Source organism: Xiphias gladius, chromosome 6 (genome assembly GCF_016859285.1).
Source record: "Xiphias gladius isolate SHS-SW01 ecotype Sanya breed wild chromosome 6, ASM1685928v1, whole genome shotgun sequence".
NCBI lineage: Eukaryota > Metazoa > Chordata > Actinopteri > Istiophoriformes > Xiphiidae > Xiphias > Xiphias gladius.
Window position 1 is genome coordinate 11,187,825 of NC_053405.1, and position 23,675 is coordinate 11,211,499.

The 23,675-nt window shown below is 39.3% G+C and overlaps 2 protein-coding genes and 1 long non-coding RNA gene across 8 annotated transcripts; 1 reads left to right on the plus strand and 2 right to left on the minus strand.

Annotated features, from left to right (window-relative positions):
- Positions 1-1,641: 1,641 nt before the first annotated feature.
- LOC120791230 (mediator of RNA polymerase II transcription subunit 26-like) lies at positions 1,642-6,846 on the minus strand. Of its 5 annotated transcripts, none has more exons than XR_005707617.1 (4): positions 6,462-6,846; positions 4,709-4,786; positions 2,916-4,595; positions 1,642-2,081 (listed from the first exon to the last, which is right to left on the minus strand). XR_005707617.1 is itself a non-coding variant. In XM_040129502.1 (4 exons), exons 3-4 carry the CDS (start codon positions 4,772-4,774, stop codon positions 3,000-3,002), a joined length of 1,662 nt encoding a protein of 553 aa, XP_039985436.1. In that variant the 5' UTR covers positions 4,775-4,783; positions 4,986-5,092; positions 6,462-6,845; the 3' UTR covers positions 1,642-2,999. The 5 variants fall into 5 exon arrangements, 4 of the variants coding, with proteins under 4 accessions (XP_039985436.1, XP_039985437.1, XP_039985434.1 ...); XM_040129502.1 differs by adding an exon at positions 4,986-5,092 and having other exon boundaries at positions 1,642-4,595; positions 4,709-4,783; positions 6,462-6,845; XM_040129503.1 differs by adding an exon at positions 4,986-5,092 and having other exon boundaries at positions 1,642-4,595; positions 6,462-6,845.
- Positions 6,847-11,559: 4,713 nt separating this feature from the next.
- Positions 11,560-12,092, minus strand: LOC120790438. Its single transcript, XR_005707545.1, has 2 exons — positions 11,926-12,092; positions 11,560-11,791 (listed from the first exon to the last, which is right to left on the minus strand). It is a non-coding gene; the product is annotated as an uncharacterized LOC120790438 (long non-coding RNA).
- Positions 12,093-12,598: 506 nt separating this feature from the next.
- LOC120790437 (protein NLRC3-like) lies at positions 12,599-22,223 on the plus strand. Of its 2 annotated transcripts, none has more exons than XM_040127934.1 (9): positions 12,599-12,699; positions 14,697-14,775; positions 14,967-15,168; positions 15,854-17,669; positions 18,260-18,433; positions 19,458-19,631; positions 19,743-19,916; positions 20,245-20,291; positions 20,506-22,223. In XM_040127934.1, the coding sequence occupies exons 2-9, from the start codon at positions 14,710-14,712 to the stop codon at positions 21,054-21,056; spliced, it is 3,204 nt and encodes a 1,067-aa protein (XP_039983868.1). In that variant the 5' UTR covers positions 12,599-12,699; positions 14,697-14,709; the 3' UTR covers positions 21,057-22,223. The 2 variants fall into 2 exon arrangements, with proteins under 2 accessions (XP_039983868.1, XP_039983869.1); XM_040127935.1 differs by lacking the exon at positions 12,599-12,699 and adding an exon at positions 12,714-13,128.
- The last annotated feature ends 1,452 nt before the right edge of the window (positions 22,224-23,675 follow it).

A 23,675-nucleotide genomic window follows, 5' to 3' on the forward strand; every position in this document is an offset into this window, starting at 1 on the left:
TGCGTGTTTACACATGTAGTGCATATATATATATATATATATATATACACACACACACACTCACACACACAGACATATATATATACACACACACATATACTTAAATATATATATACATACATATACACATATATATACATACATATATACATATATATATATACACATATATGCACATGCTTATGTACTAGATGTGTTCACATGCATACAAACTCATATACTTTAAACACATATATGTATGTGTGCATGCAGTATATTTGCACGTATGCCTCGGTATATTTCTACTATACAAGCGTGTATGTGTATATATATATATATATATACAAATACATTTATATCAATCAATCAATTGAACTGTGCATTTCCCAGAACATGAAAATTCCCTAATATGTAGAGACCTCAATTATTCAAAATTAAACACCATGGAACTGAACTTGAAATAACCCAATACATTTTTTAAGTCATTATAATAAGAAGATAATAATAATAATAAATAATAGTAATAATCTTTATTTATAGAGCACTTTTGTAAACTCATATTACAAAAGCGCTTCACACAAAGCAACAACTTCAAATCAATTAGATGATAAAAGCAATTTCCGTATAGAGTAATAAGCAAATAAAACAAATAAAACCAATTACAGTGTCGCCACCAAAAGAGCACTTGAACAAAGAAAAAAAAAATAAAACAGTAAATCAATCAATAAATCAATAAAGCTCTCTGATAAAAGTATTAAGTTTTAAGAAGAGTTTTAAAACAGGTCAGTGATTCTGCTGACCGAATTTCCTCAGGCAGCTTGTTCCATAGCTTCAGGGCTCTGACTGCGAATGCTCTGTCACCTCTAGTTTTTAAATATACAGATACATAATGTACACTGAGGTTATAGCGTTTTGTTTTTTTTTAAATTTCACCGTCCTTTTACAAAAATCTGTTTCAATTTCACACCATTTTTCTAATTGCACTTTTCATCACAAGCTTTTGTGCGTCAATGAAGATAAATAGGGCAGAGCCAGCTGTGTTACGGGCTGCAGCGTCTGTCTGAAAGAGCTATAATGGTGATTGAAAACTTTGGGCCTTCACTCAGACCTTGCAACAGAATTTTTAAAACTTTCACACCAAAGCTAAGAAAACCCTTAAAGAATGCATTCAGGGCTATACTTAACTATTATTTTTATTACAAGTTAGTCGTTTGTATATAAAATGTCCATAACATTTGTCAATTTGACAGAAAGTCCAAGTCCTACAGGTTTTCAGTTAATAATTGCCTAAGACAAAGAAAAGCAGGAAAACCACAGCTTAACTAAGAACTTCTGACCGAGAAATGTTTATTTTTGTTCGAAAATCTGTTATTTTTCTGTTGAACTGATTGCAGTTAGAGCTGATTTGATCATTCGCAGAGGACAAATCATACCAGATTTGAAATTTTCTCATAGCCATGTTAATTTTGTTTTGCAGAGTTATGCGTATCTTGGGAATTAATCAAAATTCAGCTGAGAGTGACACGCATGCAAATCGATCACAGACACTGTACTGTGGGAATACATTTTTGAGTTAGAGCCATATAAATAACTGCTAAGAACCAGTTTGAAAAATCTGTACGGATTCTTTCCAAACACCTAAAGAGAAGACAAACAATCACAGTTCCTTATTTTTTTTATTAACACATATCAACATGTCCATTTAAAGGACTAAGTAGCAAATATGTTCTCTTCTGCATTCGACTGAACGCAAAAGGCTAATTTCTGTACATTCACTAAGGCTCTGTCTTTAGGGAAAACACAGGTTTCCATAAGGCAAACAATATCTAAAAGGAATGACATTAAGTACTTTATCCAGCATGTCAATTTATATTTCAGTTCTTCCTGACAGTGAGAAAGATGCAAGCTAGGAGCGTAATCTGCTTTGTCAATCCAATTCATATTTTACAACCTAAATACACAGTAAAGGGAAAAGGCAAGTATAAAATAAAATTAGTTCACGTTATCAAAATGTGTCATTTTAGAGAGTTTTCTTGTGTAAGGTAAGTTGGTGTATCAGCAGTGAAAGTCTGGAATGTCGCTGCTGCATCACTGAACCAGTTCTGAATTAAGAAAAAAAATGATTTAGTGTAGTCTGAACATGTACATAAATCTTAGTATGAATATGTAAATGTAAATATAAATAAATATACATGACAGCCACATTTCTTTATCAACTGGTATTGTTCTAGCCCATTACAAGCCTTGCTTTTCTGCAAAGTCACATCTGGCAGTATCATGTCACTTTATTTAACAGCATTCAAACACAAGGAGAAAAATTCAAATGATTTAAAACTCATTTGTTATTCTCTCTGCTTAAAGTTGCTGCATAAGACAGTCGTGCAATGGGGGAACAGCGGTTTATAAAAGCTGCAATGGAAAATATTTTTCAAAATGCATGAGCAGATGCCAACGAAAATCTCATTGGTAGATGTATCTCTTAAATGTTTGCCCGAATTATGTATCTCACTAGGTCACAAGATGTTTTTTTTTTTTTTTAAAAATCCAAAAATTTAACTAAACTTCAAATTAAAAAATTCTGCACTATGGACTAAATGTGATTATATGCAGAAAATTCTGTCACGTTCCACGAGGCATGTGGATAAGATGAGACAAATAAAATGTAGCTGTGCAGTTTAAGGTGATGTTCTTCTCCCATATAAAGACTGGCAGGTACTGGAAACTCAATCTGTACAGTTACTAAACACCAACAAGTAAAGGGGCAGATAATGCATAGCTTTTCCCTACATGCTGTCCTCACACAATGTTCACAAACTCATTAAAAAAAAAAAAAAAAAAAACACTGATTACACCCCCTGTGCTCCAACACACACCCGAGTGAGGCAGCATATTTATTCCATTTTCACCAACGTTGCAAAACAGCAGCTTACACTTACAGAAGTGCCCTCACACATCCAGAGCTGCTCCACTTTACGATGAAGGCTGCTTACACCTTCCAATTCAGAAACCTGACCTCGGTTTCAGTCCAGACAGACATATGGCAGTATGTTCAACCTGTTCTCATCTCCATGCGGGTCTAAGGAGATGCACTCCGTCCAATCATACCAGTTACCCTTTGTGTCATAGCAGCCGTTAACCCCGGGCCAGTGTTGTGCATGTAATCTGCTGAGGTCTTCATTGTTGACCTCTCTGCTAACCCCTGGTAAATCCTTGGCTGGTCGTTCTGGTGCCAATACGTGGGTTTTCTTGGTGTCTTTACTTCGGTGTTCCTCTTTTTTCAAGAACTCCGTCATGAAAAAATGTGCACCGGGAGTGTTGGCGCCTGACGATGTCAGCACGTTGCTTTGCTGGCTAAGGTACGATTGGATGATTTCGCTCCTCGACAGCTCTTTCCAGTCTGTCTGCTGGAAAGGACTGGGAGGAACTGGTGGGTTCTGCTTCGGCTTCGGCTGTTCTGACCACTGAGGTTCAGGTCTGTGCCCCAGTCTGACCTCCCCCTCCTGGCAAGACTCCTTATAGAAGGAAGGTTTGATTTGCCCTGTTGCAGGGTCAAATGTCAGTCTTCTATCTTTTAACCTGACTGGTTTAGTGCTGTCTTCTACAGTCTGTCCATCTAAATTTACTACATAGTCTTTAGGCCTATATTTCTGTCTTTTCCTTTTCCCTGTATTGCTAACAGCACCCTCATCTTCCAAACTGACCCTGTCACTGCAGGAAGAGGCAGTTGAGTTGTGAAGAGACGTATTGGAAGGCCTGCTTTGAGAGTTTAAATCTGCAGACCACGAACCGTCAGTGTGCAAACCCTGAACACAAACATTTATAGGCTGAGGAGAAGGCCCCAGCCCAGAGTTTTCCACAGACCCAGGCCTCACAGTGGGGCTAGAAAGACTAACCCCACTCTGTGCTTGTGGTGCAGTTTGTTTGACAACAGCTTCCTGCTTTGGAGTTTGAGGACTGTGCAAGGAACAGCGAGGGCTTCTGGGTCGACACTGCCCACCAGAGGCAGCTTGCTCCTGTCTGGCTTGCTGCTGTAGAACTGATGCTTTTAGCAAAGAGGAAGTGCTAAGAGGCTTGCTGAATCCCTGGGCACTTGGATGAGGTTTTACAGCGTTGACAGGGATTTTATTTAGCCTGTCATTGTCCAAAGGCTCAGAAACCTCCTTGTCTAAAGGCTGATGTGCATGAGAATCTGTAAAAATTTCAGAGCTGCTGCCAATTCCATTGGTTGGCAGCTGTTTGGAGTTCTGTATTTTATCATTAAGAGTCGTTTTGGATATCTTGGCTTGTAAGAGCTGTCCTTCCTTCTGGTCACCCTTACGTTTCCTGTTGCCTTGTTTTTCCACCCTAGAGGAGTAGCAGTTGTTGAAGTCATTTCTGTTCTTCAACTCTGGACCTGTTTTACCTGATGGTGTGGTGGAAGCTGGAGCAGAGATGCAGGGATGAGCACCACCATTGGAAGACCATGATGCACCAGTGTGTCCTTTCGACAACACCTCACCCTTCCCTGGCTCAATTAGCTTCTGCCAGTTTCGCAGAAGCTTCTTGGCTCTTTTTGCCAGGTCCTCATTCTTGGTTTTTTTCCGGACATCATTGATGAGCTTGCCAAGACGGGTTTCCTTCGAGGAAATAAGATTGGTGTTAAAAAGTGGTTGTGACTTGACTTCTGAAAAGATGGATTAGAATGCATTTTATTTTGAAGGCACATATTGTACGTCTGAATTTAACCTACCTCCAGTGCCTCTTTGGTGATGGGATATTTCTCCAAAAAAGAAATCACCTCCACAACTACCACCATGTTGCATATCTGCTGAAAAGACACATACATTTATATATATCACAATCCTGAAAACATTAGACGGCAACACAACAACAGCATCCAAGTACAGCTATTTGTATGTAGACGTTACGGTTTGTGATTCAGAATCCTGTAGGCCAAATATGCATACACAAAAAGAGAGGCTATTTAAAGCCCAGTCCATAATTTGAATAGACTTTCAAATATGCACCTGTATGTCAAGAGACGGTGTACTCGTACTGGTTTCGGGCTCGATATGTCAAACTGAGACTGCATGCAAATGAAGCCATTTTAACGCACAAGAAGACCAAGTCAGATCTGCAATCAAGATAGAGGAAAAGTACCAACAATATCCGTCAGTTCGCTTTAGACTGGGCCTGTAACCAGCTCTGCGCCAACTATGGTTTGGTTTTATGTTGATATATACACCGTGAAATGATATAACTTCGTCTGCCATCAGAGATTTTACCATACCATTTATGCTGTGGTAGCCAACCCTTCAATATATCTTGTTGCAATGGACCATTATAGGCAATGTTTCATATCAAGAGAGGAATTGCTTTATGGCAGTAATTCATTTTTTATTTTAAAAAAAAATATTTTTCTTGCTGAAGTACCTTGATTTATCAGATATTTAAATTTAAGCCATTCCTGTGAGTTGGTCAGAGAGACATCTTTAAATTCAAAAATGTCACACTTTGGATGCCTCCAGGTTCTCAGGTGTGAGAATTTGCAGTTTTTCTTGGTCTTACATTGTAGTATCTTAAATATTTTGGGTTTTGTACTGTTGCTTGGACAAACTAAGACATTTGATGACGTCAGCTTGTGCTCTAGGATATTATGATGGGCCTCTTTCACTGTCTTCTGATGTTTTATAGACCAAATGCTTAATTGAAAAATAATTATCAGCAGATTAATCAATAATGAAAATAATTGTTAGGTTATACAGACCTCTTATCACCTCTAGAAAATATCTAGAGGTGATAAGCGTAAAAAGAGTAGTACAGTGGCACAATATATACATATATATATATATATATTGCATAATTCAAACTGTACATTTCTCCAAGTTGCAAAATACTATCTCTAACTTCAGTCAATAATGGCGTTGATATTACAATGGTAATTTCACAGTACAGGAGAAATGGACAGCGTCCAGCAAAAGTTTGGTATTTTAAAGTCACAGTCTTAAACCTTTATAGGGTGTTGTCCAGTTTGATTGTACCATGGATCCTGCCAGTCTTTGAAAAGTGCTTTACCGTCCCATGGAAATCTCATCAGCTATATGTGGTTAGGGTGGAGATGTTTTTTTTTTTAAATGTTCATTAAACCTTGAGCTTACTGAAGCCCCCATTAATCAACACTTCTCCCACTAAAGGACACTTGCTTGCAGATTTACACTTCCTACCTGGCGGCTTAGTTAAAGTTATAGCTGCGAAGCACTGTGCATTTCATTGTACACAAATAAGCCAGTTTGTCTACATCAGTATTAGCCAACAGCGTTGTGTTAGCCAGGCTCCTAAATGCCTGGTATTAATTTCGCTAACAAGAGATGTTAGCCAGCTAATTAGCAAGCAAATAATAACTGGCCCATACACCGACTGCCTCCACTTATCACCCCTCTGCGGCGACCTGAAGGCGGCTCATTGTCCGCCTCTCTTCACCCAGTCCTAGCGGACATACTCACATTGCTCTGGCCGTCGATGGCCTGTAGCAGCCGGTCTCTCATCACCTGCGGAGTGGCTGTAGCCGCTGTCATCGCCTGGCGGTGTCGCGGGTCGGTTAGGACGGACTCAAGACAGCAGGATCCCCCCCGAAGAGGCGAGGCGGCGGTGGGAAACCTGCCGACACTCACAGGCCCGACGGAAGATCTTCTGTGGGAGTGGGCATCATGTTTTATGATGCGTTAAGCTTCGTTTTCGTTCGCCGCCGTCACGTTTTCAATATTTCGGACGACGAGAGCAGAAAGTCCTCTCCGGGAATCGGCTACCCCCCCTCAGCTGGTAGCCTCCTCCTCCACGGCCTTCTCATCGGGGTTTTTGTGAAGAGCCCGCGAAGAGCACGACGGGAGAATTTTACGTAACCGGCGTCAACTTGCGTCAATATTATTGTTCGCCGTGATGTGTCGGACAACAGTGTGGTCTGCTGTCACAACAGAGGTTCATCTTATTATATATTCGTATCACATATTTTATTTTTTAAATTTAGAATCAGCTTTATCTGCCAAGTGTGTTGGTACATACAACGAATACGACAAAGCACCGATAACAACGTTCAGGAAGTTACACATGGACATACAGCAAAAACAAGGACAACGGAGCTGAACAAAGATAAATAAACATAAACGTATGACTTATATGAGCAACCCAGTAGGTAAAATTCATTTGGAAAAAAAAAGAGATAAAAAAAATCGGACAAATATATACGGTTAAGTGAAAGACAAAAAAAAATAAACATATTACTATTATGTACACGCGAGTAGGTTTAAAAAAATACACAACAATGGGCACAATATACAATACCTATATAGTAAGTAAGTCAACCAGTTTCTAAAACTGGAAACATGTGGTGCAGGTATGGAAGAGTGCAAGGAGTGCTGAATTTATTAAATGAATAAACAATATATATATATATATATATATATATATATATATATATATATATATATTTTTTTTTTTTTTTTTTTTTTCATTAGTAAGTATTATCCCCTGACAATTTTTGTCTGCCAGAAGTTCAAAAGCTATATGTGACATGTTTTTTGAAGTTCTTTGAAGAAATTGTTATTCATTAAAAACATCAACAGGACCATTTGCAACCATTTTGGTGTTGTACAGTGTACAGATTTTTAAGCGCCAGACATTTTTGATCATCGATTAGTTGTTTGAGACATTTTTAAAGCAAGAATGTCAAACACCAGATGCATCCAGGTTCTCAGATGTGAGAATTTTCTGTTTTTCTCGGTCTTACACTATAGTAAATTAAACATTTGGGGTTTTGGACTGTTGCTTGGACAAACTAAGACATTTGATGGCGTCAGCTTGTGCTCTAGGATATTATGATGGGCCTCTTTCACTGTCTTCCGATTTTTTATAGACCAAATGATTAATCGAAAAAATAATCAGCTAATTGATCAATACTGAAAGTAATCATTAGGTTATACTGCAGATATCTAGAGGGGAACACATCAGCTCATTATTTTATGTACAGCATCACAGTATATATTGTATAGTTCATACTGTACATTTCTCCAAGTTGGCAAATACTATCTCTAACCTCAGTCAATAATGCTGGTGAGATTACCATGGCAATTTCATAGTACAGAAGAAATGGACAGCGTCCAGCAAAAATTTGGTATTTTAAAGTCACAGTGTTAAACTTGAAAGACACAGTGAAAGAAAGGTCTAGTGAAAAAAAAAAATACACAAACTAAAGACAGACAAAAATTGTTAACAGAGGTATGTACGAGGCTTTTGGAATTTCTCCATACAGGTGAGGGATAAAAGGAATTGACAAAATTCTTTATGAAAGTTAAGAAAGGAGGATTTAGTTTCCTTGAATCTTAGACTTACTGAATTTGCCAAGTATGATGACAGTATTTAAGATTAGTTCACATCCTTTGTCTTTCAGTATGATACCAAAAATTATATGTGTTCTTTGGACTGCAACCTGGAACTCTTTCTCATTTATTTTGGGCCTGCAGATATATTCATTGAGTTTGGAAAGACCTTCGCAGTTAAAATTGTTACGCACAAATATTTTCTTCAAAGATATTAGGCCCATATTTGGTTTCTATTTATATAAATATAGACAATGATATTTCTTTTCTTGTGAATTAAATACTTTCAAAAGTAGTAAAACTTTCATATTTATGAATGTAGATTTACAATTTTAAAAAACTGTTCCCCACATTTTTGAATGTATTACTACATTTATTTTCTCTGTTTCTTGTCATTTATCAATTCGTTCAATATTCACTGTCTTTGAGTCTGTTTTGAATGGATTTCTCTTCTCCTACTCTGTCACTTGATGGCAGTGCTGCCCTCTTGCAAAAAAAATGGAAGAAAAATTGACTGCACAGTGTTTGGATTCTACACAACGCACAAGTTTATTTGTAGTGCACCTTTCAACAACGAGGTAATTCAATTAGCTGTACATATGACATAAAGATATTAAAGCAAGACATAGGAAACAAGGCAATAAAAAGATACACATAAACAGGATTCAAAAAGAGGAAAACAAAACAAACAGAAAAAAAATAAGATAAATACAGTAAGATGAAACAATAGAATCAAAATTGCAGTTCAGCTACAGCACAGTGCCTGATGTGAATAAATGGTCCCAAATTTAATTCAAAAAAAGGCAGGGGCTAACAGAAACAAAACAACACAAGGCTAACATAGTAGCTACCTTTAAAGAGTTAAAGGAGAAAGAAATAATCTCCCATGACCTCTGGCACAGTTATTTCAAATTGGCCCAGTCCAAAGGTTCAAAATTTCCAGCGGACATCTGCTCACAGACCAGATATTGTAACTCTACACCCGTACAGTTTATTTCCATCCATACTGTCCATTCCAGCCACCAGTGGATTCAAAGGCGGACCTTTTTGCAATAAAGAGATAATAACCACAGTGCTGTGCCCTAAAATAAAATAACAAAAGTGTAACCAACAGCCTTGTCACAGGGTGGTGCAAGGAGCCACGAGAGGACACAGGATTGGTAGCAAACCGATTTCCCCCAGCTGCCTCGAGCTGTCCCTGCATTGGGCAACAGTTCCCCCCGGTTTCTGCTGGCCCTGGAAGCTGTCAGTGCAGCCTTTCCCGATCCCGGCCGCACACAACGACTGCTGATGGCTCTTTTCCTGCTAAATGTGTGTGTAAGGTTGCCAGCTTCCACTAGTACAAAACGCAGGTACAGTACGGCCACAGAAGAATAGTGATTGTTTTGTTTAATAATAGTAACCTATGTTTGATTGTGTGAGGGATGGATTAAACCTGACTAAAACCCAAATTGCCTGCAGTTACCAACATCTCTGGAACTGCTCATTCTGCAGACAAACAATGTCCAGGTGTCAGATCAGTTATGCAAGTGCAACATACAAAAGCACCCAGTTTAGAAAAGTATTAAAATAACTCGCTCCAAATCCCAAACAAAAAGCCTCATTAAGCAGCAACGCAGTAGTGACAGTTCATTCAAAGCTCAGTACCTGAGAGTTTGAACTTACACCACATTTTCAAGTTGAATCTGTTTACCCATTACTGAATAAACACTGGATATCTTGGATGGTTGCAACACTAAATGTATGGCTTCACCAAATACAAGTGATGAGGTGCTTCAACTAAGGTACTGAGTAAACGATCTGAATGCTTATGTCAATGTGACATTTCAGTTTTTCCTTTTTAATAAATTTGCAAAAAATTCTAAGGTTCGGTTTTTGCTTTGTCATTATGGGGTATTGAGTGTAGATTGGTGGGGAAAAAAAAAGAATGTAAACAACTGTAGCATAAGGCTGCAAATAACAAAATGTGAAAAAAGTGAAGGGGTCTCAATACTTTCTGAATGCAGTGTAGATATACAGACGGGTGACAACATAAAGTGTCTTAGTAAGGTGTTGGGCCACCACGAGCTGCCAGAACAGCTTCAGTTCACCTTGACATTGATTGTACAAGTCTCTGTAGCTCTACAGGAGGGATGAACACGATTCTTTCATTCATTTCATCTGGTGCTTTGATGATGGAGAGGTGGAGGGCGCTATCTAACATGTCGGTCCAAAATCTCCCTCGCTTGTTCAACTGGGTCGAGATCTGGTGGCTGCAAAGGACATATCACTGTCGTCCTGTTTCTCGACTCGTTTTTCAGGTTTTTCCTTTAATTTGTGTGTGTGTGTGTGTGTGTGTGTGTGTGTGTGTGTGTGTGTGTGTGTGTGTGTGTGTGTGTAGATATATATATATATATGATGCAGGCACATGAAGACCTGGACAAGGAAAGGCTCCAGTGGTGTAAGGAAAAGTCCTGCCTCCTGGGGTCTCTCGGGACCAGAAAGAAGAGAGGAGCAAAATCTAGTGATGGACTGAGAGGAAGATAAATGAATCTAGAAAATCAGATGAAGGAGGTTCAGAGAAAAACCAAAGAAGAAATGTATAAGGAAACGATTCCTCCAGCTCTTCAGAGGAACTGGGGGGACTCAACCTTGCTCTTACCCCTCACAGTAAAAATCTTTATTTTTTATGGAACCAATAATTTACATCTGTCACAATCTGAGGTCAGACCATGACTTTGGAATCATATATTTGGAGTTTATATTTTACATAAATTACCAGTAAATCCAGTGCCCCCCCCCCCCAAAAAAAATCTTACATTACATATTCATAATGTATCATGATAAAACATTTCATTTTTTTTATTTGATCAACAACACCTGCACCGAAGCTTTCAGACAGTCAGTCTCAAATAACAAAGGAGTCCAGGTCTTCTGCTTTCAACATAAACAAATGATATTTGACAAGTTGACTGTAATGTATAATTAATGAGAGGTGCTTAAAATAGGAAAAATTAGGAAAACATATGTCATAGTTATGATGGGGTAGAAGTTATATTGAAAAATAAACAGTGGAATTTTGTTTTCTTTCTTTCTTTCTTTCTTCCTTTTTATGTGGCAGAATGGGTTTCACTGGCAGGGGTGGAAGTAACAAGTTACATTTACCCCGGTTAACAAAGTATGTTTGTTGTGTTCTTTTTGAGTGTTTTTAAAAGTCAGTAATATTTACTTTAATTCCATTTTTTTTTTCAAATCTCAAGTATTGTACTACACCACATTTAAAATCACGATTGCACTCACAACGATAAAGTCACGATAAAACAGTGTGAAAACGAAACGAAACGAAAGGAGCCAAAGCAGCAGCTGCAGCGAAGAAGAAGCAGCTGGTGTCTCTGGAGGGCAGAGCTCCATGTCTGGAGAGGAGACACTCCCAGCTGCTCTCAGCCCACAGTCTAGATACATGGTCCAAAGTTTTTCAGCATCTAATTGACAAATGCACAAATCAAGATCCACAAACGGGAAAGTTAAGTTTTGCCCAAGCTTTGAATGTGTGTACCGAGTACAGCCACGAGATCATTTTGACTCTTTTGATCACATAAATCTCTCTGGGATTTACCTTGGTGTGCACACAGTATCAGTGACCTATACCCTCGCTGTACACTCACGCTTCTTATCCAGCTCGAGTCAAGTGTGCTAAGCAAATAACTGGTGCTGAGGCTAAGGAACACACACTGTTTTCTCAGGCTCATCTGCTTCCATTATAGTTGCATAAGGAGGCCTTGAAGTCATTCCTCATGTTGAAAAAAAAACTTATGTTATCTGTCCATGGCATTTGGCCATTTCCCTCCTCCAGCTTATCTTCCCAACGAGATGCAATGCTCTGGGGTGCTGAGGTATCCGCGCCTCCACCCCAAAGGCCTTCACTCTGCACATACACTTCGGTGGTCATTATCTGTCCCAGTGTATTTAACGAATTGATTTAGATAATGTTAGAATTAAAACGTTGAAAACCACAAATTAACGCGTATAATTTAATGCTCTGTCATGGCCACGTGTTAGGCTAAGTGATAGGCCTACGTGCCCTCGAAAAAAAGACATGCATTTGGAAGAATGTTTGAAGATTTGCAAATAAAACCATTTTGATTTCTAATGCCACCTTTCAGACGCTTTGCTCATGTGCCACAATAATGTAATGTTTTTGAGTCAAACAAATGTTGATATATGTGATCGTTTGCCATTTAAGCGGCACGGGGGTGCCACCCTCTTTCCGCGGCATATATATATATATATATTTATTTCTCTGGATCCGCCCCTGTACGTCTCTTGGGCTGGAGGCTGGAGGCTGGAACGCAGTCTCGGACACGTCGTCTATCGCTCTCTGTGGTGGAAGGTATCTCATCCGACAGAGCCTCTTAAACGACTTTTTTTTTTTTCTTTCTTTCTGTCTCTTATCTTATTTCCTCCTTCTGCCGACACTGCCGGATAACGGTTTACGGCGGCGTCGGTGACAGTTGACCATTTTGAAAGTATTCCCTGCTGCATGTGCCGTACGCCGTACGGGATTTAATGCTCGGTGCTCTTCATTTACTGCGCGGTTTTTTTTTTTTTGAGGAGAGCCGTAGCAATCACCACCGAGAAACTTGCATCGGTGCGACGTTTCATCTACAGGGGACATCGTAACGGACGCTCGTCGAGCCTTCGATGCGCACTCCTCCAAAGTGCGCAGTTTCGCAGACCTTCGTTGTTCCGTGTTCTCAGCTGTCCCGATGAACTTGTGCCAAGCGTGTGAGCTGGAAATGCAGTGATCAAAACATCAAATGTATTCACTACTTAAAATGACTTGTCTTCCTTTATGATACAGACATTCACATGTTTTCTGTTGTTAATTTCAATTCTGCCCGCTATGCTGTCAGTGACCGCTATTTGCAGTTTTCCCGTCCTTATTTGGCCCCTCGCAGCTGCTCCTTTTCCCGTCACGCATCTCTGTTTGCAACATCGTCGGTTAATCTGGTCTAAACTTGTTTCGTCAAATCCCCGCGTTAGGAGCCATGGCCTTGACAATTACTTTCCTGTTTACCAATTCCTCCGCTCTACAAAAGAGAGGGCCGAACAAACTGTACCAAAAACAACAACGACGACGACGGCAACATTACAAAGTTACCTAAATGTACGTGCTTCGTGTAGAAGGCACTGAAGTGTCAAGAGCAATCATAAAATAAACGTTTAATCAAAAAAAACAAAAAAAAAAAACTGTCTGGTCGTGTGCTGCACTATATAAATGTACTGTAACTGGTAATTGCAAACAAAATTTGAGGGGAAAAAAGGCAATAAATGACTATGGTGAAATTACAGTGAAGATATGTGGGCGGATATTACCCTTATTGATGCATAATACTATATTTCAGTCTGCTGGTGTGGCACGGGCAGATCTGGGTAGTGCACAATAGGATGGTGTGGCACAGTTAAGATGGCAGCCTCATCCATTTTGCATTTGCTGGGTCTCTTTTCCCTCAAAGCTCAGCACTATAGCCCGACTAATGCCGGATTTTAGAGGCTGATACCGATATCAATATTTCAGAGTTTTAAAGAAAATGTTTTGATAGGGTGCCCTTCAACTCGTTCCTTAAAGAATTGTGACCAAGATATGAACTGAGCAGGGCAATACATACGGTTGAAAAGTGAATTTGTCTGTGCTCTCTAGTGGATAAACCTCTTCTAAAATACCTCAAACATAAATGTCGCGTGTCTCTGCAGCAGTTTCCCATTTCTTATTGGCCAACATATACACCAATTTGATATGTCTACAAAAAGCTAATATTGGCTGATATAATGCAATGCAATGGTCAACACCACAAATCCAACAGTGCATGTTCACCAAAGTTTATATGTGCAAAAGCTCAGTGTGGATTGACCTTGCCACAATGAGCTAATACACTTTGTCATGTTCTAAAACTCTTTGTAAACATACTTTTATTGGAAAGCATATCAGTATTTCAGTTTGAGTTTAGTTTTATTAATTTTTTAAAAATATTTTATTTATTTGGAATTTGCTTTTTATGTTTCAATGTCCTTCCGTTTGATGCCTTATGTGAAGCACTTTACGACTTGAGTTTTTAAAAGCACTTTATACAGATAATGATTATTTTATCATCATCACCATTATTATTATTATTATTAATATTAGTATTATTATGATTGCTGCATCAGTTGCACTGAAATGAACTGATTTCTAACCCTGATCTAGCCCACCATGTCAGGAGAAAAGTCTATATCTCTATGGTTTGCCTGATGTTTCTTATTTAGTCAGCTTTTGTGAGAATGCAACCTTTAACACTTGTGTGCTGACATATCACATATATGAGCGAATTCTTCTTTGTTCCTCCACAGAGCTGAAGAGAAAATGTCTGAGGTTGACAGCATTCAGTCTGCCCAGGAGCCTCCCACACAAGTGGACTCCACATTTTTGGTCTGTACATGTACAACAAAACAAAAAAGTACCAAAGTAAAACACAAAAGAAACCTTTTCTGGAGTTTCATATGAAATAGTAATTTAAGACGTTGCTCATAATCTCTTCATCCTACAATCTATGGTGGAGTGGATGATCAATTAAAAATTGGTGTTATTGTACATTCATACAGTATATTATTTTGTTCCAGCTGCTGGAGGAGAATATTTTCAGTTTTGTGAAGAATGAACTGAAGAAGCACCAGAAAGTTCTGAGTTCAGATTCACAAATCTTCGAAATGCAGAGGGAGGATGTGGAGGTGGATGTTGGCATCCAAGAGGCATTTCTGAAAATCTTGCAGCATTTTTTGAAGAACATGAAGCAGGAGAAGTTGGCCAACCGTCTGCAGAGCAGTAAGGATTTCTGTAAAGGGTGGGAGGGCTGGGGAGGTTGGGGGATACATACAGTATATAATATATGCTTTTCTTCAGGGGAATGAAATGATCGAGTTTACTTGATAGCCCCTTTCAGACAGGCACCTTAGAAAAACAGCTGAATCACTTTGTTTATGTAGTCACAATGTCAGTCTTAGTAGGACTTAGCAACATTTCTCTGAAACTTTCCACATGGCACAATCTGAACTGAATGCCATCAGATTAATACAAAGGCTTGTTTCTTGTTTGCCTAATTAAGAGCTCTTCATTTTTTTTTATGTGAGTAAAGCCATAAACAACATTAACGTGACCTAAAAATCTTTCTGATTAACGTCCCAATTTTAACAGAAAGATGAAGCCAACAATGTTTTGTGTTCAGTAAAGGGCTTTATATTCACTCACATCTTCCTCCATTTTTGACTCTTCATGTTTATGTTCCTCCAAAGTTCAGTTCACACATGGTGTGAATTTGTGTGTTAAAGTTCACCGAAATTGAGCTTGATGCAAAAGGTTAGTGCAGATTTTTCTCAGCCCCATGAATGAACCCACTCATTGCGACAATTCCATAGAAATGATGTTACTGGTGTGACAAAGCCTTTTAAATGAAATTATTATATTTAATTTTTTAATCCACTCATTGATTATATGTTGTGTGTTTATTCAGGAAGCCTTGCTGCACATTGCCAGCGTGAACTGAAATCTAATCTGAAAAAAAAGTTCAACTGTTTGTTTGAGGGGACTGCTAAAAGTGGAAACCCAACTCCTCTGAATCAGATCTACACAGAGCTCTACATCACAGAGGGAGTGGGTGGAGGGGTCAATGATGAACATGAGGTCAGACAGATTGAAAAAGCATCCAGGACACCAATCAAAACAGAAACGACAATCAGATGTGAAGACATCTTTAAACCTTCACCTGGGAGAGATCAACCAGTCAGAACAGTGATGATGAACGGAGTGGCTGGCATTGGCAAAACAGTCTTAACACAAAAATACACTCTGGACTGGGCTGAAGACAAAGCCAATCAAGACATACAGTTCACATTCCCATTCACTTTCAGAGAGCTGAATGTGCTGAAAAACAAAGAGTACAGTTTGGTGAAACTACTTCATGACCACTTCAATGAAACCAAGGAGGCAGGAATCTGCAAGTTTGAAGAGTTCAAGGTTTTGTTCATCTTTGATGGTCTGGATGAGTGTCGACTTCCCCTCAACTTCCAAAACAATGAGATCTTGACTGATGCTGAAGAATTAACCTCGGTGGATGTGCTGCTGACAAACCTCATCAGCGGGAAACTGCTCCCCTCTGCTCACCTCTGGATAACCACACGACCTGCAGCAGCCAATCAGATCCCGTCTGAGATGATTGACATGGTGACAGAGGTGAGAGGCTTCACTGACCCACAGAAGGAGGAGTATTTCAGAAAAAGATTCAGAGATGAGGAGCAGGCCGGCAGAATTATCTCCCATATCAAGACATCACGAAGCCTCCACATCATGTGCCACATCCCAGTATTCTGCTGGATCACTGCAACAGTTCTGGAGGATGCCTTGAAAACTAAAAAGGTGGATATGCTGCCTCAGACCCTGACTGAGATGTACGTCCACCTCCTGGTGGTTCAGTCCAAACTGAAGAACATCAAGTATGATGGAGGAGCTGAGACAGATTTACACTGGAATCCGGGGACCAAAAACATTATTCTGTCTCTTGGAAAACTTGCTTTTGAGCAGTTGCAAAAAGGCAACGTGACCTTCTATGAATCAGACCTGACAGAGTGTGGCATCGATGTCAGAGCGGCCTCCGTGTTCTCAGGAGTGTTCACACAGATCTTTAAAGAGGTGAACGGGCCATGCCAGGAAAAGGTCTTTTGCTTTATTCATTTGAGTGTTCAGGAGTTTCTGGCTGCTCTTTACGTCCATCTGATGTTCATCAACTCTGGAGTCAATCTTCTGACAGAGGAACAACTGATCTTCCAGAAGTCAACAGAAGAAAAATCAACAATTGAAGCAAAATTTGCAGTGGCTCACTTCTACCAGAGTGCAGTGGACAAGGCCTTACAGAGCTCAAATGGACACCTGGACTTGTTCCTTCGCCTCCTCCTGGGCCTTTCACTAGAAACAAATCAGATTCTCCTAAGAGGCTTGCAGACACAGACAGGAAGTATCTCACAGATCAAGCAGGAAACAGTCAGATACATCAAGAAGAAGATAGAGGAGAGTCCCTCAACAGAGGGGAGCATCAATCTGTTCCACTGTCTGAATGAGCTGAATGACCAATCTCTATTGGAGGAGATTCAGGGGTTCCTCAGTTCAGGAAGAATCTCCAGTGGGAATCTCTCTCCTGCTCAGTGGTCAGCTCTGGTGTTCATCTTACTGACATCAGAAAAAGAGCTGGATGTGTTTGACCTTTGCAAATACTCTGCTTCTGAAGGGGCTCTTCTGAGGCTGCTGCCACTGGTCAAAGCCTCCAAGAAAGCTCTGTAAGTACATTTGGATTTATTCATCATAGATCACATAAATACAACAGGAGAGAAAAAAGAAACTGGACAGGCAAAATTTTCTGAATGGAACTGGTTGAAATTTAATTTTTTTTTGCCTGTGAGATATTGTATTATATTAAATTTAAAGCACTTGGAATATCAGCTGAAGTTGAGTGAAAGAGTTTGAACTGTAGGTAGAAGTGTTAGCATTTGAAGGTGTTTTTTTAAAGTGTAAGAAAAACAAGCAGCTGAAATCAGAAGTTCAAAAAGTTGTGTTTAAAATTTGAATCTGTATGTATGAATAAGTACACAGGTTTCAAAAGTGTGGTATTTGAACATTGGGTCTGTTGACTTCAATGAATTAATTATCAATTAAACATTTGACATTTTATTAACTATGAAATATTTATTTGAATCTAAACTCAACTCTCCTAATAATGCTGAAAATTTTAAAGTTTGAATGGCATTCCTATCTTGAAAAATTTGGAAGAATATGGAATATTAATAACGATATAAATATGAATGTGAAAGCATGCTTTGCTGAATGTATCTACAAATGTTATTTGTCTTGTTCGTGGTTATGTCTTCAGGCTGAGTGGCTGTAACCTCTCAGAGAGAAGCTGTGAAGCTTTGTCCTCAGTTCTCAGCTCACAGTCTTCTAGTCTGAGAGTCCTGGACCTGAGCAACAACAACCTGCAGGATTCAGGAGTGACGCTTCTCTCTGCTGGACTGAAGAGTCCTCATTGTACACTGGAAACTCTCAGGTGAGATCATGTTACAATGGCTCTCCAAATGTTTTGAGATATTTTTCTAAATAATGCTGCTTCATTAACACTGAATCTCAGATGTTTTTTGAGAACGTCAGTTTATTCCATACTCAGTTACAACAGTTATATATCGAGCTCCGTTAGAAAGGAAAACAGCAAGAATTTTAGCCAGTGCAAGGGGGAGATTATGCAGTGTCAGAAAGTATTCAGGCCCTTTCACTTTTTGAAAACTATATTGTGTTGTAGATTTAATTATAAATGGATAAAATGCTATTTTTGCACATCAAACTAAACTAAACTAAATATGTTTTTAGAAAACTTTGCAAATTCTTAAAAAAATCAGAAACTCTTATTTACACAGGTATTCAGACCCTTTGATGTGGCACTGTTGTCACTGTGGTCAAGTGCATCCTCCTTGTTTAATTGTCCTTGAGATGTGTCTTGAACTTGAGTGGAGTCCACCTGTGGCAAACTGAATTTACTGGAAATAGTTTAGAAAGCCACACATCTGGTTATATAAGCTCTCAATATTCAAACTGCAGGACAAAATCCAAGTCAAGGAACTCTCTGTAGACCTCTGCGATAAAATTTAGGTATAGATCAGGGCAAGGGTATAAAGCCATTTCTAAACCTCTGAGTGTTCCCAGGAGCACAGTGGCCTCAATAATTGTGAAACGGAAGAAGTTTGGAAACACCAGGACTCTTCTTAGAGTTGGCCGTCTGGCCAAACTGAGTAACTGAAGAAGAAGGACCTTGGTCAGGGGGTTGACCAAGAAGGACAGACGAGCATTTCAGCAGCATTTCGACTGAAGCGACTGTATGTCACCAAATTTAGCACCTTGTAACTGCTTAACATCTAGATGTAGATCTGATATTTCAGTTTCACCGAGCAAATTTAAAGACTTAATTTTTTTTCTTTTGTTTGAATACTGGCGTATTCTCCTTGTGAGCTATACAATGAGACAACATTTTTTCTTTCTGTCTTTGAGCCTTGACTTCTTGTTCATTGTTGTCTCTTCAGGCTGAGAGTGTGTAACCTCTCAGAGAGAAGCTGTGAAGCTCTGTCCTCAGTTCTCAGCTCACAGTCTTCTAGTCTGAGAGTCCTGGACCTGAGCAACAACGACCTGAAGGATTCAGGAGTGAGGCATCTCTCTGATGGACTGAAGAGTACTCATTGTAAAGTGGAAATGCTTGGGTCAGGATTCCAAGTTGTCAAAATTACAGTATTGTTGTAATGTGGTGACTTTCACAGACCTAGCACTAACCTCAGTTTATCTGACAGGTGTGTTGTTTTATGTGTCTACAGGCTGTCAGGTTGCATGATCACAGAGAAAGGCTGTGCCTCTATAGCCTCAGCTCTGAGTTCCAACCCCTCCCATCTGAGAGAGCTCGACCTGAGCTACAATCATCCAGGAGAGACAGAAGAGATGCTGCTGTCTGCTGGACTGGAGGATCCACACTGGAGACTGAACACTCTTAGGTATGGAGAGGTTAACTGGAGGCACAGACATTGTCTGATATAGGATTTGTGAGAGAGTTGGGAAATATGTCCTTTATCACTCTGTCAGCCTGTGGCCCCGACCAAACGGACCAGAAAGAAGTGGCATTTATCATTGTATGAGACTGACAATACTTATTGTAATTTGGGTAATGTAAATTAGTTATTTTAGCCAATAAATTCATTCATTAAAGCTTGCTCAGATCAGTCCCGATACCAATTCTCGGGAAATTTGCCTCGGAACAATTGTAGAATACATGTTTCCATCGTTAAAGATAATGTGATGGTCTAACCCACATCCCACTTTCAGGTTGGAGCCTCGCGGAGTCCGATGGTTGACACCAGGTCTGAGGAAGTGTAAGTGTGTTTTTAGTTTCATCCATTCATTTAACTGTTTATGGAAACCCCAACTTAAAACCATAACCCATCCAAAATCTGAGAATAAAGGAATAACTGATGCCATGTGTTACCATTAAAATGTTTAAGAACTTAATAATCGAGCAGTCGATAAATGAACAAATGATAAACGAATAACTGCAGCTGTATTGAGTCTCTTGTGTCTCTCCATCAGATTTCTGTGAACTTACTCTGGATCCAAACACGGCAAACAGAAACCTCATACTGTCTGACAACAACAGAAAGGTGACATGGGTCTTAAATGACCAGTCATACTCTGATCACCCAGAGAGATTTGACTACTGCTGTCAGCTGTTGTGTACGAATGGTCTGACTGGCCGCTGTTACTGGGAGGTTGAGTGGGAGGGAGAGGATCTTATATCAGTGAGTTACAGTGGTATCAGAAGGAAAGGAGGCGTAGCCGACAGCAGGTTTGGAGGAAATGATCAGTCCTGGAGTCTGTGCTGCTCTGCTGGTGGTTACTCTGTCTGGCACAACAACATAGAAATTGTCCTGCCCTTCTCTTCCTCCTCTGACTCTAACAGAGTATCGGTGTATGTGGACTATCCTGCTGGCACTTTGTCCTTCTACAAGGTCTCCTCTGACAAGCTGATCCACCTCTACACCTTCCACTGCACATTCACTGAACCACTCTACCCTGGGTTTGGGTTCTTGTTTGGTTTTAGAGTCTATCCAGGTTTCTCAGTGTCTCTGTGTTCAATGTAGAAGCTCCAAGACGTTCAGACCAACATCAGCCCTGCATGAATTATGCAGCCCTCTCATTCATTTGAATGGGGCCAGTCTGGCATAGCAGCAGGGGTGCCAACACAAAAAAACTGAACCAAGTTAAACTTTTGCTGCAACACAACCCAACGTTATCTGGTAAAACATTGTGGTGACCAATCAAATACTTCTAAGGGCATATTCCTGGTGAATTATTTTGAAACTTGAACAGCATATTTCTACCTTTTACCTCACAGTCGTTGAGGTACAAGATAAAATAATTCTTGCTGTGATAACTCTCTAGAGTTGTAAAATCCTGTCTCTTAGAAATATAAAGTGTTATGCAGTGTTTTGGCATTTGATAAGTCTTTAAACGCATTAACCTGTTTATTCAACTGGACTTCCTGAACTGTGTTGTCTCACTGGTACCTTAAAGAACACACTGCCACCAATGCAACCCCCAGCGTTGTGTTAATGCAGGGCTGTTTTTGGTCTGAATGCCTGCTAAGAGTCTACACCCATGATAGCGGCTCTGCGAAGCTGTACATATACACGGCAATGTTTTCATATCTCTGCTGATATTTAGGAGAGCTCGAGGGTGTCCTAACCCTGAGAGTTTTGTCACCTTTATTACTCCCTACTTACATAAAGCTTTTAAATCACCATATATTTACTTTTCGTATTGTAAAACACTTATATTATTTTAAAACAGCATCATAGTGTCTACCAGGAGAAGTCTTCCTTGCTGAAAGTATTAAGCTTCATAAATCACTCTCAAGTCCTAATCTGATGTATTAGTGTATATCCTGAAAGGTTAACTTTCATTATGATTTCTAGGAATGATTCTGAAGTGTGTATCTATCTGCCAATTTTTTTCTATTTTTGTGGAAAGTGGCCTTAACAACCCCTGTCTACAACTCGATATCCCTGCTCTGTTCATCCAATAAATCAAATCTGCTTAATTAATCTTGTGATCAGTTGAATGTTGCTCTTGAAGGTTACTCTTACACTTTGTTTTAATTAGGAGTAAGTCAGTGAAATATGCCTTATTCTTCACAGTCAAGTCATTTTCAATGCCCCTACTGTTATCATTCCTTGTATCATTACCTAAGATCATGTCAAATTTTTGTTTTGCTAATGCCTTAAATTAAACAGCTGTTTTTTGACTCTTTTTCTATTTATTTTTTTTCTAAATCAGTGATAATCTTGGTCAACTACACACAGCTACTGCACTTGGCAGGGGTCTTGTAGATAAATGTGATGGGAGCCTTGTAAGAGATGTTCTTGCTTTTAATTGGCATTATGATGAAGTATGTGGAGGTTGTATTTCAGCCATGTCCCATCAGAGTCCCACCTGTGTCTCCTGATGAGGACTGAGGCAGGACTGAAGTCTGGCTGGATTTGACTTTTTTCCACAGGTCCTTTTTAGTTTCCACAAAAAAATCTTTGGATATATGGTTGTTAATACAATGTTTGGTCCAAGTCTTTAACAGAGGTGGAGGAGCAGTACCGGATTTTCTGGATTCTGACTGGATACTCAGTAGCCATGCTGAAGTGATGTACACTACCATCCCACAATGCAATGCTGAAAGGAGATGGAGGTGCATCTCACAGCTGCAAGAAAACACAACGTACTCAATGTCAGATCATGGTAAAACATCTCCAGAAAGAAAACAAAAACGAAACCTAAAAAATAAGAATAGAACACTATAGAATATGAAAAAATAAATGTAAGAAATAAATATGAAAAACACTTTGCTTTTATACACTCAGTTGGCAGTTTATTAGGTACACCTATCTAAAACTTGTATGTTATAATGTTCAGTGTTGAAACTGTTTGAGAGAGGTGTTGATTCAACTTCATGGTCATTTTAGAGAATGTAGTCTGTGGTGCTGTCGAACTGTGTTGAGTTGTATGGACAGGTGGTAGACTAAATAGCAGAAACACCTCTCTGTATAACGCAATTCAATTCAACACCACCACAAACTGCAGCCTCCAAAATGACCATGAAGTTAAATCAATGCCTCTTTGAAACAACTCAAACAAAAACAGAACATTATAATCTTCATGAATGGAGGATTTATTGCAGGATTGTTGGATTAGAGTGTATTAGTTTTAGCTAGGAGTACCTAACAAACAGTTACTGTACAGAAATATCAATTGGCATTGTAATTCAGTGCCATAACCAGGACTCCCAATGTCTCAGGGACTCCATACTCCCAGAGTGCCTTATACAAGTTACCATGAGGGACACGGTCGTGAGCATAGACTTATGTATGTCTTTATATACAGTCTATGGTAATAAGCCTTCTACAAGTCTACAAAGTACAAAATGAGGGAAATCAAAAAGTGGAGTTGGAGCACACAGACCTGGTTGAAAAGGTGAGCTTGAAAAAAATAAATGATATAGGAATAACAAAATAAGTAATAAATAGGCCTAATAAAAAGAACAGGGCAATACAACTGCTGCACCCTTTGGAGAAAATAATGGTTATTTATGCCTTTCTACCGATTGAAATGATTTTCTCAATACAATATATTTTGGGAAAAATTAAAATTGTTAAAGAAAAATAACAACTCATTAGAAACCGACACACACACAAAAAAAAATTCTCCATCAT

Excerpts from the sequence above, each read along its gene's own strand:
- LOC120791230 (XM_040129500.1), bottom strand. The coding sequence starts at position 6,533 with ATGACAGCGGCTACAGCCACTCCGCAGGTGATGAGAGACCGGCTGCTA. Across the intron at positions 4,787-6,461 it reads CCATCGACGGCCAGAGCAAT|CAGATATGCAACATGGTGGT; the intron begins GTGAGTATGTCC and ends GTGTCTTTTCAG. Across the intron at positions 4,596-4,708 it reads TCACCAAAGAGGCACTGGAG|GAAACCCGTCTTGGCAAGCT; the intron begins GTAGGTTAAATT and ends ATTTCCTCGAAG.
- LOC120790437 (XM_040127934.1), top strand. The coding sequence starts at position 14,710 with ATGTCTGAGGTTGACAGCATTCAGTCTGCCCAGGAGCCTCCCACACAA. Across the intron at positions 14,776-14,966 it reads AAGTGGACTCCACATTTTTG|CTGCTGGAGGAGAATATTTT; the intron begins GTCTGTACATGT and ends ATTTTGTTCCAG. Across the intron at positions 19,917-20,244 it reads TGGAGACTGAACACTCTTAG|GTTGGAGCCTCGCGGAGTCC; the intron begins GTATGGAGAGGT and ends TCCCACTTTCAG.